Genomic DNA, 19,013 nt, shown 5'->3' on the forward strand with positions numbered 1-19,013 from the left:
TTTGATTATTTAAAATTACATTTACCAAACATTTCATATTCATTGTTTGACATTATCCATTAATAAATAATTACTTTTTGTTTCACTTATCAAGCGTCTGTGTCTTCTCCTCATTCATCCAGCATCAATCGACTCACTGATTGTTACGTTTCATCCATTTAATTATTTAACATCTTAAACACGTAACATCATGAAGAAAGAACACTAAAACCATGACCCTAAGCATCCTGCCAAATTAGTTAAAATATGCTTTAAGAACAACAGTGAAAGTTTTGGAGAGGCCATCACGAAGCCCTGATCTCAATCCTATAGAAAATGTGTAGGCAGAGTTGAAAAAGCATGTGTGAGCAAGACAGCCAACAAATCTGACTCAGTTTCACCAATTCTGTCAGGAGGAAAAGGCCAAAATTCCAGCAAACTATTGTGAGAAGCTTGTGAAAGGATACCCAAAATATCTGACCCCCTATTCAGTTTAATGGCAAAGCTAAAAATAATTCTAAAATAGTAAACATTTAGTACGATTTAACATCAGACTTTTTTTTTTTAAATGTCATGTGCCTTTTTTATAGTGTGTGTAAACTTCTGGTTTCAACTGTATTTGGAAGTTTTGTAGCTATACAATACTTTTGGCAACCATTAAACATCAACAGGGAAACGGTTTGAATTTCCATTTAGCAAAAAAACATTAGTGTTCCATTTAGATACTCATACACTACATGGCTGAGTCTATAAGTGCATAAAGTGTCATTTGGGATGCAACTATCCTCTTTTTGTGAATAGTCTCACCTTGGGCACTTTACGAAGTTTGGCAGCTGCCAGAGCAGCAGCGAGACCACCACCACCACCAGGTCCTCCACCCCCATCACTTCCTCCAGAAGAGGGCAGTGGTGGAGCAGGAGGCGGTGGAGCTCCTCCTCCTGAAGGCGGAGGCCCAGGTGGTGGAGGAGGTCCAGATGGAGGGGGTCCAGGGGGAGGTGGGGGTCCCGGGGGAGCTGGAGGGCCTCCAGGGGCCAAAGGCGGCGCTGGAGGAATCACAACTAAAGAAAAAGAAAAACAGAAAACGTTCACTGAGCTACAGTTTTTCAAATAATAACAAAACCAACCAGATGAAAATAATACATTTAGGACAAAAAGGTATTTAAACAGACAAAAAGATTATGTACTTGAATTTCTTTGCTTAGGGAAAACTACTCATCCCAAAAAAGCACAGTAAAATGTACAATAGGAAAATATACTAGTTAAAAATGAAAAATTACCTCATAATTTATTCCCAGCATCAATCGACTCACTGAATGTTACGTTTCATCCATTTAATTATTTAACATCTTAAACACGTAACATCATGAAGAAAGAACACTATAACCATGACCCTAAGCATACTGCCAAATTAGTTAAAATATGCTTTAAGAACAACAGTGAAAGTTTTGGAGAGGCCATCACAAAGCCCTGATCTCAATCCTATAGAAAATGTGTGGGCAGAGTTGAAAAAGCATGTGAGAGCAAGACAGCCAACAAATCTGACTCAGTTTCACCAATTCTGTCAGGAGGAAAGGGCCAAAATTCCAGCAAACTATTGTGAGAAGCTTGTGAAAGGATACCCAAAATGTTTGACCCCCTATTCAGTTTAATGGCAAAGCTAAAAAATAATTCTAAAATAGTAAACATTTAGTACGATTTAACATCAGTATAAAAATATACTAGTTAAAAATGAAAAATTACCTCATAATTTATTCCCCCTTAAACCTTCATGAGTTTTCTCTTCTGTTGATCACAAACGAAGATATTCTGAAGAATGCTGCTAGCCCAACGACTTCCATAATGGGAAACAGAGTTATTATAGAAGTCAATGGGTTTATAGTCTGGTTTATACTCAACGCATTGGCTAGTTCGCTTGAGTGTGCGCGGCAAATGTGACCTCATCGATGTGTTTGCGGAGGTTCATTTTGGGTGCGCGCCACATGATTTCGGCTGGCTGAGCACATGATTTTTTTTGAGACTCGAGCGAACAGTGTGCGCGGCTCTGCTTTTGATTTGAGTTGAGTATGAAACACTTTGAAGAGATTTTGTCTGAAACAGGTATGACTGCCTGATCATAGGGAGAACTAGATGACCGATAATTATTGGCTAGAAATTGCAGCAGCTGTGTGAGAGGAAAAAAGTTTTTGTTAAAAATTTTGGAAAAATCCATGGGATAAGTTTGTTAAAGCCAAAAGAGGATGCGGAGATGTGCACAATTAAAGAATGTACACAATTAAAGAATGTATTTTTCCCACCATTGAAGGGTTTAACACTGATGTATATATTACAATTTTGAATTGACCACAATTTAATAGTTACAAAACTATAATTAAGGAACAAATTATTACTTTGATAACAGGAAAGGAATATTTGAACCTTTCGGTTTACAATATACTGATGCCCTGTTTGGCAAACACGTCAAGTATAAAAGCCTTGTCCATTTCGTGAGGTAAGTGCGCAGTCAGTGGAGGTCCGTGACACGGTGCCAGGCGAAAGTATAAATCAGGCTTCAGCCAGTGGTTCCCAAAGTGGGGGTCGGGACAATGAAAGAGGGGATGGGGTCGCTTGGTGATTTCCAAAAACCTAATTCATTTTATTAAACCATTAGAATTACCATATTTTACCCATATCCTACTGAAGACAAACATAGAAGTTTACAGTTACTATATACCATTTACTTACTGCAGTAGCTTATAGTTCTATTAGATAGCGACCCCTGCAGTGATTAGGTTATATTAAAGACACAGCAATAGCGTCAGATGCAACAGACTGATTTTATGGCACCAGATTAAACTTTGACACATTTACAGCACTCACATACAGAAAAAAAATTAAGAATACACTTGGGCCTATTGGTGTGTGCGCACCGTTGCATGCAAGGTTTCTGTATTTATAACCACCTCAGAGGATATTGGGGGTTTCAAGTAACTGGCATTTTTATTTTGGGGGTTGCAGGCTGAAAGGTTTGGGAACCCCTTGTTTAAGAAACCAGGATTTTTCTAAATATCTTCTTTTGTGATCAACAGAAGAAAGAAACTCAAATAGATTTTGAATAAGTGAAGGATGAGCGAATGATGGATTTTTTTTATTTATTTTTGGGTTAACTGTCTATTTAATTAACAGTGATTCATGGATGTTTTCCATTCATTTACATTTTCAGATTGCATCATGGGATCGTGATCTTCAAAAAGTTGAACAAAGTGACTTTTACTGCTATTTTTAGCAGTCTGAAAAAAAACTGTCTGGTTTGGTTACATAATTATGGTGCGGGTAATGAGCTGAGTGTTTGAAGCAGATATCAAGGTCACATAATGCAGTACTGTATGTAGGCATAAATAAAAGAGAACATCTGTGAATCTCAAGCTATAGGCAAATATAATATTAACATATTCTTAAGTGAATACACATTATGGTTAACCACAATTATTAACAGTATCATATTTAAATAAAATAAGCCTATAAAACAAATAGATTTTTAGAACTAGTTATTTGAGTTGTGTTCATTTTAAAGAGATAATGGTAAAATTCACAGTTTGATTTTTTTATTAACTCTTTATACTAACTACACACTATGAATCATTTGTTAAGCATTAGCAAAATGTTAATTCATAATTCGTTAAGCATTAACTCTACAGTAGACGTTAGGAAGCAGTTTATAACTGCAGATAAAAAAGCTGTATTTCTGACTTATAAACACATGTGCACTGAGCTGAATGATTGTATTTTTATACTTTGTTAATGATTATTTGTATTATTAAGTATTGTATTATTTACAAACTACATATTTAATAATAGTTGATATTTTAAGATCATTCATAATGTGTAAGTAAATGATTAATAAACTATTCAAATTAACATTCATATATCTTATTATTCAGGCATATAATAGTTCATTAGTATGCTAATAAATGCTTTATTAACTCAACTTCATCCAGTTATTATAACCTAATCTAAAGTGAAGACTAATTATGCTTTGTAAATCCCTTATAAATGACAATTAAAGGCTCAGTTCTATTCTAAACAGGAAAAAAGAAAATAAACGACTTTATTCATTTCTATTCCTTTGAAGACACACAAACGAAACTGAATCAAATGAAAAATAAATCTTTGCAAGCTTATCTAAAATAAAACTACTGTACAGTTCAAACATCGCTAAATAACATTGAAATGTTGCATAATAATAATTGTCAAAATATTATATTGTTGTTATTTTATCCAATTTTATTTATTTGTATTTATTTCTAATTGTATTGTAACACTCTTGTTATTCAGCAATGTTTAAACTTTACAGTAATTTTATTTTTTAGATAAGATTGCAAACATGTATTGTATTAATATTAAGCCTTTAATTGTCATTCATAAGGGACTTACAAAGCTTAAATAGTCCTTACTTTAGATTAGGTCACAAAAATTAATAATTTGGCAAATAATTCGATTACTGATGTCCATGTAAACACAGTCACTGTCTTTCTCCCCTGTTCTTTTTCTCCCTGTGTTGATTTGCCTCTAAAAATCAGCGTGTGCTCAAACTGAAACTCCCCTTATAATGCAAACCATTCCTTCTTTTGCCACTCAACACTATCACCTAAACAATCATGGACTGACTCACTTTTCGAATTGGGGGTAGGTTCATGGCTCTTAAACATACACAGTTACCATTACTATAAGCCTGAATAATAACTTATATGAATGTTGACTTGGATAGTTTATTAATCATTTACTAACTAATCCTAAAAAACACCAACTGCTCTTAAATACAAATGGTTTGTAAATATTGCAATACTTAATATAGAAATGAACAATTAATAAGATAACAAAGTATGAAAACACAATCATTAAGCTTATTATACATGTGCTTATAAGTCAAGAATACAGCATTTGTATTTATAAACTGCTTATTAAGGTTTATTAATGTAGAGTTAATGCTTAACAGATAATAAATTCACTATTAGCTAAAGCTTAACAAATGATTCATACTGTGTAGATATTACAGTTACCTATTTTATTTTTACTTTCAGAGAAAATTTTTAAACATTGAAGAAGACACTTTAAACTTTTCTTTTCATATAAACTCACTTTTGAAAATTTAATATGATGCAGAAACCAAAAAGGGATATCTTGTCTTTTCCCTATTTATATTTATATACCCCTTATATACACCCCCCCCCCCCCCCAATACCATTAAAAAAACACCTTTGCTGGTTTTTACTCAGAAATAAGTGCAAACTCATGTCCACTGAGGTAAAAGAGTTTCTGCTGACCTGAAGCTACTGGCCGTTCTCTCTCTTGTCGTTCTCTCTCTAGTCTTTCTCTCTCTTGTCTTTCCCTTTCCTGCCGTTCTCTCTCTTGTCTCTCTCTTTCTAGTCTCTCTCTCTCTTGCTGCTCCAGCCTCTGTTGTTCCAATCTGCAAGAAAAAACAACATTTAAAATCAAAATACACAAAAAAATACCAGCATATACAGTTGAAGTCTGAATTATTAGACGTCCTGAATTATTACCCCTGTATAATTTTCCCTATATTTCTGCTTAACGGAGAGAAGATTTTTTCAACACAATTCTAAACATAATAGTTTTAATGACTCATTTTTAATAACTGATTTATTTTATCTTTGCCATGATGACAGTAAATAATATTTTACCGGATATTGTTCAAGATACTAGTCTTCAGCTTAAAGTGCAATTTAAGGCTTAACTAGATTAACTAGGCAGGTTAAAGTAATTAGGCAAGTTATTGTATAACGGTGGTTTGTTCTGTGGACAATTTAAAATACATAGCTCAAAGGGGCTTATAATATTGACCTTATTTTAATATAAAAACCGCATACATTAACATTTTAATAAAAAACGCATATATTCTTGCTCAAACAAAACAAATAAGACTTTCTCCAGAAGAAAAAATATTATCAGACATTCTGTGGAAAATTCCTTGCTCTGTTAAACATCTGATTAACTCTGGGCTAATCATTTTGACTTCAACCGTATGTGCTGTTCACCAGCATGTAACCATTAACCAGTCATTAAACATGCAAATGTACTATAAATATATTAAATACTAACTTAAAATTGTCAGTTGCTCCTGAAGTAAATACTGGAAATTGGGCAATATTTAAAATAATTTTAGTGCTATTCAAGATATTTCTACGGTGGCCAGGAGAGCTTAAAGGTGCAGTAGGTGATTCTCTTCAGAAACATTTTGTGTTGTGCTGGTTGAAAGTCTCTTCACATTCCAAAAGTAATGATTAAAGTAAATGATCAAAATGTATTTATGTGTATTTTTATATTCTGGGTGAGGCACAAAACTAAAAAGTGTTCATCCAATTAATTATTGTCGGGCTGATAATTCCATTATTTTGATAAGTAGCCCAAACTGTCTGTCAGCAAATGTAGATTTGTACAACTGCACACCCCTGCTCACGCAGATCTGCAACACACGCCGCGGTCAAGTAGACACTTACAGCGAGAAAAACAAATGCTGAATCAAAGCTTTTTAAAATCCTGAATCAATATTGGGGTTGTTATTCACGCAGGAGGAAGGATGACACCATGGCTGAAGTATTTCACTTAGACAGGTAATGTTATGTTTTAAAACTATTTTAGTCATGCCAAAGAGCATAGAATCACCGTAGTGCGATTTGGGAAACAGCCACTAGATGGCGCGGTGGCCATTTTGGAATGAAAACTTCAATAGAACAACAGCATATTATAAGTCTAAAATAAACTATTAAAAGTGCTGATGATAGTGACAGTAAGTGTTGTATTGCTGTCTTACAGGTTGTCTCTCAGCTTTAATGCGATTTTTAAATAAATAAATAAAAAACAAGGCAGCTGCTTGCCATCAAGATAGCAATAAGATCCAATGGACAGCCGATCGCTTTCACTCCAAAATAGCGGAATCGGGGGTTGTTGCTGGGCGCTGCTGTTGCAATGGAACGTTCTATTGATTGTCACCTCTTGGTCATTCTAAGCTCTTTTGTCACGCAAAGCTGATGTAGATTGTGTTGTTTTACGAATGGGTTATATGCACAGAAGTGTTGTTCAGCCACTGAAATCTTCCGGTGAAAGATTGATGAAACAGTTCAGTTTCATAAGGGACCTTTTACAGCATCGATAATGTAGATTTTTATCTAGTTTAACAACAAAACATTAGTCAATTGCGCTATTCCACCTAGCCTGCTTTACTAAGTTGGTTTTAAATTCATTTTTAAACAATGGCAGCCTGTGATGCGTCCCTATATTGTTTGCCATGCTACTCTGAATATTCGGTCTGAAATAGCACGCAAGTTTTGTTAAGTAATAAGTGTAATTCTTGCATGTCGCCGGCCAAACACTAAGCACACAGTAGTCACTTTAGGACAAATCACGTTAGAGAGTGAGACCAGCGTTCCTCGCATGCATGAAATACATGACTAAACAACTGAAAACGTGCTAGATATAATATAGTTGTTTTTGTTAGGAATTGTAGTATTTCAAAGCACTATAAAGATTTCTAATTGGTGAATGACATGATCTAGTGGGTTTCCGTCATCTTTAATGTGCGCATTCGTAATTTCATGAAACTTGACTGGACTGCAGGGGAGGGATTGTGTTTTAAACGTATTATGCTAACCGGTTAGCATTTAGGCAGATCACCTACTGCACCTTTAACGTGCTGAAATTTAAGAAAACACATGCAATTACAAAAACACGCCAGCAAATTAAGAAAAGATCTTCATCTGTTTGACAGCACACATGCTGCAAATCCTCAAAACACAATCAAAGTAATAAAATGTGCTGCATTTTCTCACAACACAATCAAATTAATAAAACACGCTGCATTTTCTTACAACGCAAAGAATTTACGAAAACGCCTGCATATTCTCACAACACTTTCAAATAGCAGGGAACACAACGGAAATGTTTAGAGGAACCTAATATGTGATAGACCCGGCTATTTAGGTTATGGTTATTTAGGCTAATAAAATAAACACAAAAAACTAGGCTAATAAACACAAAAAACTTGGACCCCTAAAACATTTCTGTTGTGTTCTGTTGCTTTTACAAGTGTTGTGAGAAAATGCATTGTGTGTTTTTTTTTTTTAAATGTGTTTGCGTTGTGATAATTTGCAGCACGTGTGCTGTCAAACAAATGAGGATCTTTTCTTAATTTGCTGGCGTGTTTTGTAATCGCAAGTGTTTTCTTAAATTGCAGCACTTTAAGCTCTTTCTGCCACCATTTATTTAGGATAAGGCATACAATAACATTGAAAACTAGAGTCCCTTTTTTGTGGGATGTACATGAGGATTTCATCTTCTCGAACATAAATAAATAAAAAATGCAGTGTAATCTAAATAAGACTAAATCAAATCAAAATAGAAAGACATGCAGTGAAACTGTGCTAGCTACATCTTTTCTTTCACATTGTGGCATATATTGTCATGTTACGGGTTATATAAAAATATAATCCCAATGTATATGTACACATACATACATTTCATTCAGTATACATTTATGTAACATTTAACAGCAGCATGCATACTGTGGCAAGACTGCAATGTCAAGTTTCAAGTTAAGTCAAGCCTCTCTCAAAGCCATTCAAAGCATTTGAGTCAAGTCAAGACATGAGTCCACCGGCTCCATGTAGAGATTTTATCATGGAATAAATAACTATAACAGAGACAAGAGAGAGAAAGAGACTAAAAGAGAAAGGTTTAAAAAAAAAAAAAACTTAAATCATTAAAATTACTAACTTACTACAGTAAAACAAAGATTATTTAAAAATACTGTTCACACTATTTTGCCAAAAATTTATCCATGTTTCTTGTATTTAAAAGAGAAAAAACAAAAAACTATATATATATATATATATATATATATATATATATATATATATATATATATATATATATATATATATATAGTTGAAGTCAGAATTATTAGCCCCCCTGTATTATTAGCGCCACTGTTTATTTTTTTCCCCAATTTCTGTTTAATGGAGGGAAGATTGTTTCAGCACATTTCTAAGCAAAATAGTTTTAAAAACCTATTTCTAATAACTGATTTATTTTATCTTTGCCATGATGACAGTAAATAATATTTTACTTGATATTTTTTAAGACACTTCTATACAGCTTAAAGTCACATTTAAAGGCTTGACTAGGTTAATTAGGTTAATTAGGCAGGTTAGGGTAATTAGGCAAGTTATTGTATAACAATGGTTTGTTCTGTAGACTATCGGAAAAAAAATTAGCTTAAAGAGGCTATTAATTTTGTCCCAAAAATAACTTCAAAAAATTTTAAACTGCTTTTATTCTTGCCGAAATAAAACAAATAAGACTTTCTCCAGAAGAAAAAATATTATCAGACATACTGTGAAAATTTCCTTGCTCTGTTAAACATTATTTGGGAAATATTTAAAAAAGGGAAAAAAATCAAAAGGGGGCTAATAATTCTGACTTCAACTGTATATAAATATTCCACTATTCATTCTTGATTCCACAAGAGCTGTGAACAAATTAAGAACATTTACAAAGTCTTCCAAACAGCTCAAAATGGCCAAAAGTACATGCTTAAGCACTTTCCTTGTTTCCTTTGAAATATTTACAGTCACAAATAATAAAATGCTTTGTTAAAAATTAAGCCCAATCCTTCGATAATCCTTTCAAGCAATGTAAAAAGCGGCACCAACCTTGAACATTCAGCCAAAGCAGATTCATGACTATGTGAAACTGTGAGACAGGGCTGTCCACTGTTACCAGCCCACTTCGATATTTGCATCAATCAATTGGCTGGCAATGCTCATAGAGCAAGCAGATATGCCGGGTCTCAAACTGTATCTCACTAAGTTCCTGCTGTTTGCAGATGCTCTGGTGCCAACAGAACAGGGTCTACAGCAGCAGCTGGATATCCTGCACAGCTTCTATCAGACCTGGATTCTGAACATTAACCCAAAGAAAACCAAAACCCTAATATTCCAGAAAAAACCCAGATGTCAGGGAAAGAAACAGTTTTACCCTTGGTATGAGAAAGGCTGAACCTGCCACAAGCTACACACACCTTGGGTTAAAAATAAGTGCTAATGGAAATCAAAATTTGGCTGTGAATGAACTGAAAGACAAAGCAAGAAGGGCCTTTTACGCCATTAAAAATTAAAGTGGCGTTGCTTACTGCAGAAGTTGGGACTTTCTCAACTTTTCAAGCGCCAATGGAAGCATCAGCCAATCAGATGGCAGTATGCAAATACACAAGCTAAGACAGTAGCCAATTGCTGACTCATTTCATTAGCTGATGCTGATATGATGATCGCATCATCCTCAACTTCAGACACGCCCTCTTTCAAGCGTTGAAGATAAAGCTCTGTGTGAATAGGGCCTTAACCATACACCCTCACACTAAAGAGAATTGGGACACCTTTACCCCTTCACGTGAACGCACAAAACGAGGGGTAGGGATAAGGGGAAGGGCTAAGGGGTAGAATTGGGATGGGGCCTAAGTATGATAGCTTCCTGCTCCTCCTCTATGCAAGTGGTACTCACTGCAGAGCCACTTGGGCAGAGCTCCTTGCACTTCTTCTACAATTGATGTCTCTGGGGGTTGGGGTTAGGGGTGGGGTGGGTGTACGCATTAAGGCCCCGTTTACACTAATGCGTTTTCGTTTTAAAACGTGTAAGTTTTCCTACGGTTACGCCATTCGTCCACACTACGCAGGAGTTCTCGAGCGCCGAAAACGGAGCGTTTTGAAAACACTGGAGAGGCCGTTTTCATTCTAAAACGCTGCTGCTCTGTTTCAGTGTGGATGAAGAAAAACGGAGACATCTGAAAACGGAGGCGGGACTGCTGAGATTCGCTACCTGATTGGGGCTTTTCTGTCATTGCGTATCCTTCTCTTATTCGTCAAGTCCCTATCACATGACTATAACATATGGCTTTAACGCTACCGGAAGACAGTACTGTAAACAACAACATGGGCACAGAAATGGGAGCGTTGTTTGCACTATTGTCTGTTTTAGGCACCATTGTGCAGTGATTCATTTGTTACGTTTAGAAACAACTCGACCTCGTCGTCTGTCCACAAAAATACCTCTCTTCCTTTCTTTGCCATCACGTTTAACGTTCAACCGGCGTTTGTTGACTTACAATAACAAAATGCCGAGCGAGACGCATGCTTTCTGTTTATACTAGAACGCGCATGCCCAGAGTGCGCGAAAGGTCACGTGATATAGGTTTTTGGTGGCGTAGTGTGGATGGAAAATATGTTCAGAGATGCTAATTGAAACGCTAGTGTGGACGCAGATCGTTTTTTAACTAAAACGCTGTCTTAAAACTAAAATGCACTAGTGTAAACGGGGCCTAAAACAGCTTATAGGAGGAGGAGTTGAAGCTCAAGCTCCCCCTCATGGGAGCCCAAGTGGCTCTGCAGCGAGCAGTGTCTCCCTCTATGCACTTCTCCATCGTTTTTTAATCAACTTAATTACGAATCAAAACCAAAAAAAAAGTCAAGATTTGTAAATGCAGCAATATTTCTAAACTGTAGTCTCGAAATTGAAAGCAAGAGGAGAATGTGGAAGAGGATTTGTGAGTCAGATAGCCTGACCCGGACTTCTGCCCCGTCACTTCAGGGGCTCATGGAAAGCTAAAGACTCCAGCGTTAATACCAGTAAATCCCTTGAGAGTGTGTGCTTGTGTGTAAAGGAGTGTGTGTGCTTCAGAAATGAGGTCAAAGTCTGACCAGGAAACGCTGTCTTACAGCGATTCACACAAGGACACAGAAAGTGAAGAAAGCTTAAATGACTCCAATTCTGGAAATAAAATAAACCCCAGTCTAATTTCGACCCCAGGCCTGTACCTTCTCTGCTGTTCCAGCTCTTCTGGTGATGGTCCATTAGACACAGGCCGTGCGGAGTAACCTAAAGATATAAGAGAGGTTGTGTTGACTGTTTTCATTATACATTAACAGATATGCTGTGTCATGGTGCTGTGTATATGTGTGTGTTACCTCCATCAGGGATCGAGCTGAGCACATCGAGAGCGTGCATCATGCCATTGGCAAACAACGCCGCATCTTCCTTGCTGCCAAAATTGAGTCCCCACACCTGCCGGGCGTCCCGCCACTGGTGGAAGTTTGGCGTGGCCTGATTATATTTTAATCCCTTTACAATTGGACAGTTTATCACAACCTGGAGGAGACACAAATGTATGAATGTAAAATCTTGCGCTGTGGTATTCTCTCTCTTTTGGGATCTATTTGGTGTATATTATGTTCATTAATTTCATTTATTTTTAAAATGTAATTTGTACAGAATTTCTTTAAATAAATTTTTTTTTGTGCAAACATATTTTCAGTTTCTGAATTAATTGACTATTTATGTGTCTTCAACATATTTAAAAAGATAATAAAACAACTAAGCAGTTTATTGTGATTTACGCAATATAGATATATCATTCATCTGCTGCGTAAAACATATATTGGACAAGTTGGCGGTTCATTCCACTGTGGCAATCCCTGATTAACAATGTGACTAAGCTGAAAAGAAAATGAATGAATGAATGAATTAATGAATTAATTAATTAATTAATGAGATATATCTGTTGTTCATTCATTTTCCTTCAGTTTAGTCCTTTATTTGTCATGGGTCACCACAGCGGAATGAATTGTCAACTATTCTGCCATATGTTTTACAAAGAGGATAATCTTCCAGCCACAACGCAGTACTGGGAAACACCCATACAAGCTCATTCACACACACACTTATAATAAATGCACAACATAAATACACAATTTTTATATCTAAGAACTTGGCACAATCATTTAAAGTAAGATTTTAATTCACATATATTGGAATAAACTAAAAGATATCAACCAACTCTCTCTCAAACTACTAATTTCAAAATATTTGCCAAAAAATACTCTGCCATTATTAAAATATCTTAAGTAATGTATACTTTTAGCTGCTTTTCAGTGTGATAATTTAAGAAAAAAAGTATTTTTTTATTAAGAACAGACACAAAGACTCTTAAACTACTGATTTTAAAATCTTTGACAAAAACTTCAGTCATCATTTAACATATCTTAAATGATGTACTTTTAGCTGCTTTTTGGTGTGATTATTTTCAAAGATTTACTTTAACTAAGAACAATCATGAAGACTCTCTCAAACTATTGATTTCAAAATCTTCAAAAGAAACCATTCCATTAAATTAAAAATATCTGAAAGGATGTACTTTTGGCTGCTTTTCTGTGTGATTATTTCCAACGATTTTACTTTTTTTATTAAGAACAAAGAGTCTTTCTTAAACTATTAATTTCAAAATCTTTGACAGAAACTACTCTGCCACATTAAAATATTTTTAATGATGCACTTTTGGCTGCTTTTCAGTGTGATTATTAAAAAAATAATAATTATTATTCAGAACAAACACAAAACTCTCTACTCTTTTTGAAATATTCTAAGGAAACTACTCTGCCATCATTAAAATATCCTAAATCAGGGGTCACCAATCTCGGTCCTGGAGGGCCGGTGTCCCTGCTGGGTTTAGCTTTAACTTGCCTCAACACACCTGCCTGGATGATTCAAGTATACCTTGTAAGACCTTGATTAGCTTGTTCAGGTGTGTTTGATTAGGGTTGGAGCTAAAATCTGCAGGACACCGGCCCTCCAGGAACAAGTTTGTTGACCACTGTCCTAAATGATGTACTTTTGGCTGCTTTTTCATTGTGATTATTTGTAAAAAGTTACACTCTTTATTAAGAACAACCACAAAGACTCTCTCAAACTACTTATTTCAAAATCTTTGACAGAAAATACTCTGCCATCATTAAAAACATCTGTAATTATACACTTTTTCCTGCTTTTCGGTTTAATTATTTGCAAATATTTACTTTTTTTATTAAAAACAAACACTAAGACTCTTTTTTTTAAACAGCTGATTTTAAAATATTCTACAGAAACTACTCTGCCACATTAACAAATATCTGAAATGATGAACTTTCGGCTGCTTTTCAGTGTGATTATTTAGAAATTTTTTTTTTTTTTTTACTAAGAACAAACACAAAGACTCTTTCCCAAACTACTGATTTCAAAATCTTCAAAAGAGACTACTTTGCCATCATTACTTTTGTGTGTTTATCAGTGTGAATATTTTGAAAATCAAGAACACAAAGATTACACATCTAGGAAGTTGGCACATCTATTTTTAATGAGATTTAGATTCACACTACTTGAATGCACCAAAAGATTTGCTCCAACCCACCCGCCCTCACAGTACTTCAACCCAAAAGTGCAAACAGATTTGTAAACGTCTTTGCATAGCCAAGCAGAAGCAAATATATTAATTTAATTATCAGACTGTCCAGGAGGGGGCTCTACCAGCAGAGTTATTTCAATCTGCTGACTCTTCGTTTCTCTGTTTGTATTACAGTCATGAATTCCACAAAGCAGAGAGCAGGAAAGAAAAGGAAGAGAGGAAGAAAGAGGAGAAAATGTCCAAAAAAAAAAAAGTTCACACCAATGAACAATGCCATCAACACACACAAACTGCTATCAGACACAGACTGCTAACACACAAACCAACCGAAAGAGTACTACAGGGAGAGACAAAAGTCCCTGAGTCATTGAGGCAAAAAGAAATGAGTGTGTAAAGAGACAGATGGACCGAGAAGAGGTAGAGAATGGGAATGGGGGAGGAGGAGGAGGGTTTAACTGGCACAGGAAATGGTTTGGCTATCTTACAGGAAGCAACATCTACTTTAGCAGTCGTCTCTGGGGAGCAGTTGTGTCTCTCGTATATAAAGGGCGACAAGGCTGAGAGAATCGAAATGCACGTGATGAAATGGACTGTGAAAGTTAATATCAGAAAATATTTGAATTTAAGAGGAATATTTCATTTTGAGGTGATGGATATTAAGTTTAATGTTCAGAATGCTTTTTTTAAACAATATGAAATATGTGTATATATGAATATGAAAGGGAGAGTTTACATAAATGAAAATTTGCACAGTTCAATTCTGGCTGTTAAAGGCTAGCTAGCTCTCTGCAACTCTCACATGGTCGCCCACTGAAGCTAAGCAGGGCTGCGCCCGGTCAGTACCTGGATGGGAGACCACATGGGAAAGCTAGGTTGCTGCCGGAAGTGGTGTTAGTGAGGCCAGCAGGGGGCGCCCAACCTGCGGTCTGTGTGGGTCCTAATGCCCCAGTATAGTGTCGACTCTCTGTGGTCGTTAAAAATCCCAGGATGTCCTTTGAAAAGAGTAGGGGTTTAACCCCCGGCATCCAGGCCAAATCTGCCCACTGGCCTTTGTCCATCATGGCCTCCTAACCATCCCCATATTCCAATTGGCTTCATCGCTGTCTCCTCTCCACCATTCAGCTGGTGTGTGGTGTGCGGTCTGGCGCAAAATGGCTGCCAACGCGTCATCCAGGTGGATGCTGCACACTGGTGGTGGATGAGGAGATTCCCCCCTTCTAATTACTGATGCTGTTTGGGAGGTGAAGGGACACGGGACGTTAAAAGGATGTTAAAATGTGTAAACTGATAATACGGTTTAATTATTAAAGAAAATTTAAAAAATTGAATAATAAAAATAATTAAATACCATCCTTATGTCGTTCCAAACCCATGAGACTTTCCTTGTTCAGAACACAGAAATTAAGATATTCGGGAATGTGCGCAATATACTGACACTGAGGAGAAGAAACTGTGGAAGTTATTTGTTTTATGTGTGGCACAAACATATTCTTGTAGCTTGATAACACCCAGATTAAACCACTGAAGGCATATTGTCTGTTTTGTCAGTCTGGTTTTTGATATTTGTCAGGATGTTGAACAATTCTGGAAACTGCCATCGATAGAGGATGAGGGAGCTCTCAGATTTCATCTAAAATAAACTATCAAATACCCTTCAAGGTCCCTTGAAATTAAAATAAATTTTTTTTATGTAAATCTATAAGCTAGTGTGCTACAAAATTTACGTTTAGAAAACATGAAATTATTTTAAACATCCAAAGCTTGCAGTTTGTCTCTTCTGCCTAAATCGATCAACAAAACAAAGTTGCGTCCCAAACAAAACACTAGTTTTTAAAAAAATTTTATTAAAAAAGAAATTTAAATACACAACAGTGCAAACAGTTGAAGTTTTCAAATTAGTGAAATAAATTACTAAACTAAATAGTGGGAGCAACCTCCTTTGCCATCAGGAGGTAGTGCAACCATTGTGAATAAAGTGTTCAAACACTTCGGTTTATTGGCAAATAACATTTATTTGTTTTAGAATTTTCATTGTGAATGTGCTTCTTATAATGCGCTACTTATGCAATGCAATAGGGTGTAAGCATAAGTATGCTAAAGGACTTTTAATTTGTCAGTAACTGGGGTTAATCGCTTACGGTGAACTGTTTGCCATTACAAAATTGGTGCGTTTAAGATCTGCTTTCTTTAAAAATTAGAAATCTCCACTGATATATAAAGTGAGGCTCAGATTGTACGAGAAGCACTGCATTAAATGATATTTTCCCTGCCATGTCTTTAAAAAATAAACATTTATTTTACCCCAATATATTTAATGGAGCCCTGCAGGAGCCTGTCGATTCTGATGGGCGTGAGCGAGTAAACAGCTTTTTGTCTGGTTTTGTGCTTGAGCAACTAAATGAATGCCAAAGTATATTCAACTGATTGTATTTTAATTACATTACAACATCCCTAACCCTAACTCACATTAAGCATTTACTGGAAGTTTATCAATGTGGGAAGAAACACTAGCTCCGCATATGCCCTATACACAATGCGCTGAATGCGCTACTCGTAAAAAAAAAAGGCACAGAATAGTTCCAAAGTATGTGATTTGCAGGAAACCAGCATTTATTCTGTAATAATTTCTTTCCTTTTATGGATGTCAATAGGCAACACAGTGGCTCAGTGGAAAGCACTGTCGCCTCACAGCAAGAAAGTCACTGGTTTGAGTCCCGGCTGGGTCAGTTGGCATTTCTGTGTGGAGTTTGCATGCTCTCCCTGTGTTGGCATTGGATTCCTTTGGGTGCTCCGGTTTTCCCCCAAAGTCCAAAGACATGCGCTATAGATGAATTGAATAAACTAAATTGGCTGTAGTGTGAGTGTGTGGGTGTTTCCCAGTACTGGGTTGCGGCTGGAAGGGCATCCGCTGTGTAAAACTTATGCTGGATATGGTGGTTCATTTCGCTATGGCGATTTCTGATGAATGAAGGGACTAAGTCTACCCTAAGAAAAATGATTAATTGAATGAACTAAAGAAAGTATGATTAGATGGATGTCAATAATTACAGATTTTCAAACAAAAAATATTCAAATTGAACATATATATTTTTGTATATTTTGTTAGCATAAAAATTTTAAACCACCTAAAGGTGTGCAAATGGTAAGTACATTTTTACTTTTGAATGAATTATCCCTTTCCCAGAGATGGGTTGCGGCTGGAAGGTCATCCGCTGTGTAAAAAACGTGCTGGATAAGTTGGCGGTTCATTCCGCTGTGGCGACCCCAGATTAATAAAGGGACTAAGCCGACAAGAAAATGAATGAATGAATGAATGAATGAATTATCCCACTAATGAAAGACACTAGGGTTGTTAAACTTCAAAAATGACAACAAAAGGACTATAAAGAAGCTGCAATATATTTAAAATGATCAAAGTCAGAGTTTTTTGTGACAAGTGAAACAAATGTAAGTTACTGTTCAATGAAAATAAAAAAGAGAAAATCACCTTGCTTTAACTTCAGTAGCTCCAAAAAGCATTCAAACTAAGTAACCAGGCCTATTTCTACTTAAAAGAAGGAATGATGTTTGATATAAGAACACATTCATAACCATTGACCATTTACTGAATATTTAGAGCATGTTATTGCGTCTTTATAATTTAATTTTAATTTTAAGTAAAAAAAAGGTCTTCTGGTCAGTTTCTCATTTTATATTCTGAAGGAAAACAACATTTTTATTATGTGAAATGACAACAATAAATAAATCATTCCCAACAATACATTTAACAGAAGTATGACCCCGCTGCTTTAAAACACGGTTATGCTTCTGTATTTTTTTTAAATGGCTGTATTGTCAATACAACTAAACGGGAAGTTCTTTAGTATGTTAGTTACATCGTTTTAAACATTTCAAGAGAGTCTTTCTGAGTGCCCTGTGTGGTAAATGCTGTTCAGAATTCACACCTTATATGGTATCAAGTGTTTTCTGACGAACTCGTGTCTGATTCCACTTCATTTGTCAATAAGAAGTTGCACATCATTGTTTGCCCTGCAGGTTATCAAGGAAAGGGGACTGAAATCATCCTTAGGAACTGCAGCTCAAACATCACTTTTCAACATTTTTTCTTTTGTCTGTTGCTTATTTTGGCAATCTGGAACAACTGTCATGTTTAGTTTAAGGAGGCATCTTTTATTCATTTAATACAAAAAAAAAAAAGAAATAAATAAAAAAAGAAATGTCCTTCAGTCAGAGTTGGACATTTTAGGAAAAGGGGGTAAAATTTTTCCTGTACGAGTTATTGTTTATAATAGAACATGATAGTTCTGCCATGTGGAGAGTGAAAGCCGTTTTTATTTAGGCTATGAATGCAAATGTGAGAATATAAATCAGGTTCATCATGCTTTCATTCTATCTGACCAATAAAAATGAACAGACTGTGATTTAGTTTCATTTTTTCAAAAGTAATTCCTTAATTCTGTTTTCAGAATTGTATATATAAACATTATTAACATTATTTAAGCAATAGCAATTGCGTTAAATAGGAAATTAGCTCTGATTTTATATTTTATAACCTTTTAAAAATATATATAAATTCATCTAAGTGTCACTATTGGATGCAGTTTATAAGCCGCTTTTGCTAGCCTATATGCCACTAATTCTTGAAGACTACGTCAAAGGTCTTGCTAACTTTAAAGAGGTCCTTGATTATGAATTCACATGATTAACTTTAGATGTGATGATGTGGTTCTATAGCGCAAAGTTCAATTCAATATTTTATTTAACAGAAATAAAA

General features: G+C 35.6%; 2 protein-coding genes and 1 long non-coding RNA gene across 6 annotated transcripts in view; 1 reads left to right on the forward strand and 2 right to left on the reverse strand.

Moving 5' to 3' along the window:
- The window catches only part of si:ch211-132b12.6, a 206,727-nt gene that overhangs the window by 136,574 nt on the left and 51,140 nt on the right, over positions 1-19,013 (forward strand). The window lies entirely within an intron of this gene.
- Positions 1-19,013, reverse strand: part of vaspb (vasodilator stimulated phosphoprotein b) — a 98,668-nt gene that overhangs the window by 18,327 nt on the left and 61,328 nt on the right. For all 4 annotated transcript variants that reach the window (XM_087293387.1, XM_087293385.1, XM_087293386.1 and 1 more), the window contains 4 exons: positions 11,991-12,171; positions 11,841-11,901; positions 5,280-5,422; positions 787-1,037 (listed from right to left, as the gene is read on the reverse strand). In XM_087293387.1, the coding sequence (XP_087149513.1) occupies positions 787-1,037; positions 5,280-5,422; positions 11,841-11,901; positions 11,991-12,171 (636 nt within the window). The remainder of the gene's footprint in view (positions 1-786; positions 1,038-5,279; positions 5,423-11,840; positions 11,902-11,990; positions 12,172-19,013) is intronic.
- LOC147839808 (uncharacterized) lies at positions 12,320-18,382 on the reverse strand. The gene is made up of 3 exons (XR_015515243.1): positions 15,427-18,382; positions 13,674-15,013; positions 12,320-13,474 (listed from the first exon to the last, which is right to left on the reverse strand). It is a non-coding gene; the product is annotated as an uncharacterized LOC147839808 (long non-coding RNA).

The sequence above is a fragment of the Danio rerio genome, chromosome 18 (genome assembly GCF_052040795.2).
Source record: "Danio rerio strain M-AB ecotype USA chromosome 18, GRCz13ab, whole genome shotgun sequence".
Lineage (NCBI taxonomy): Eukaryota > Metazoa > Chordata > Actinopteri > Cypriniformes > Danionidae > Danio > Danio rerio.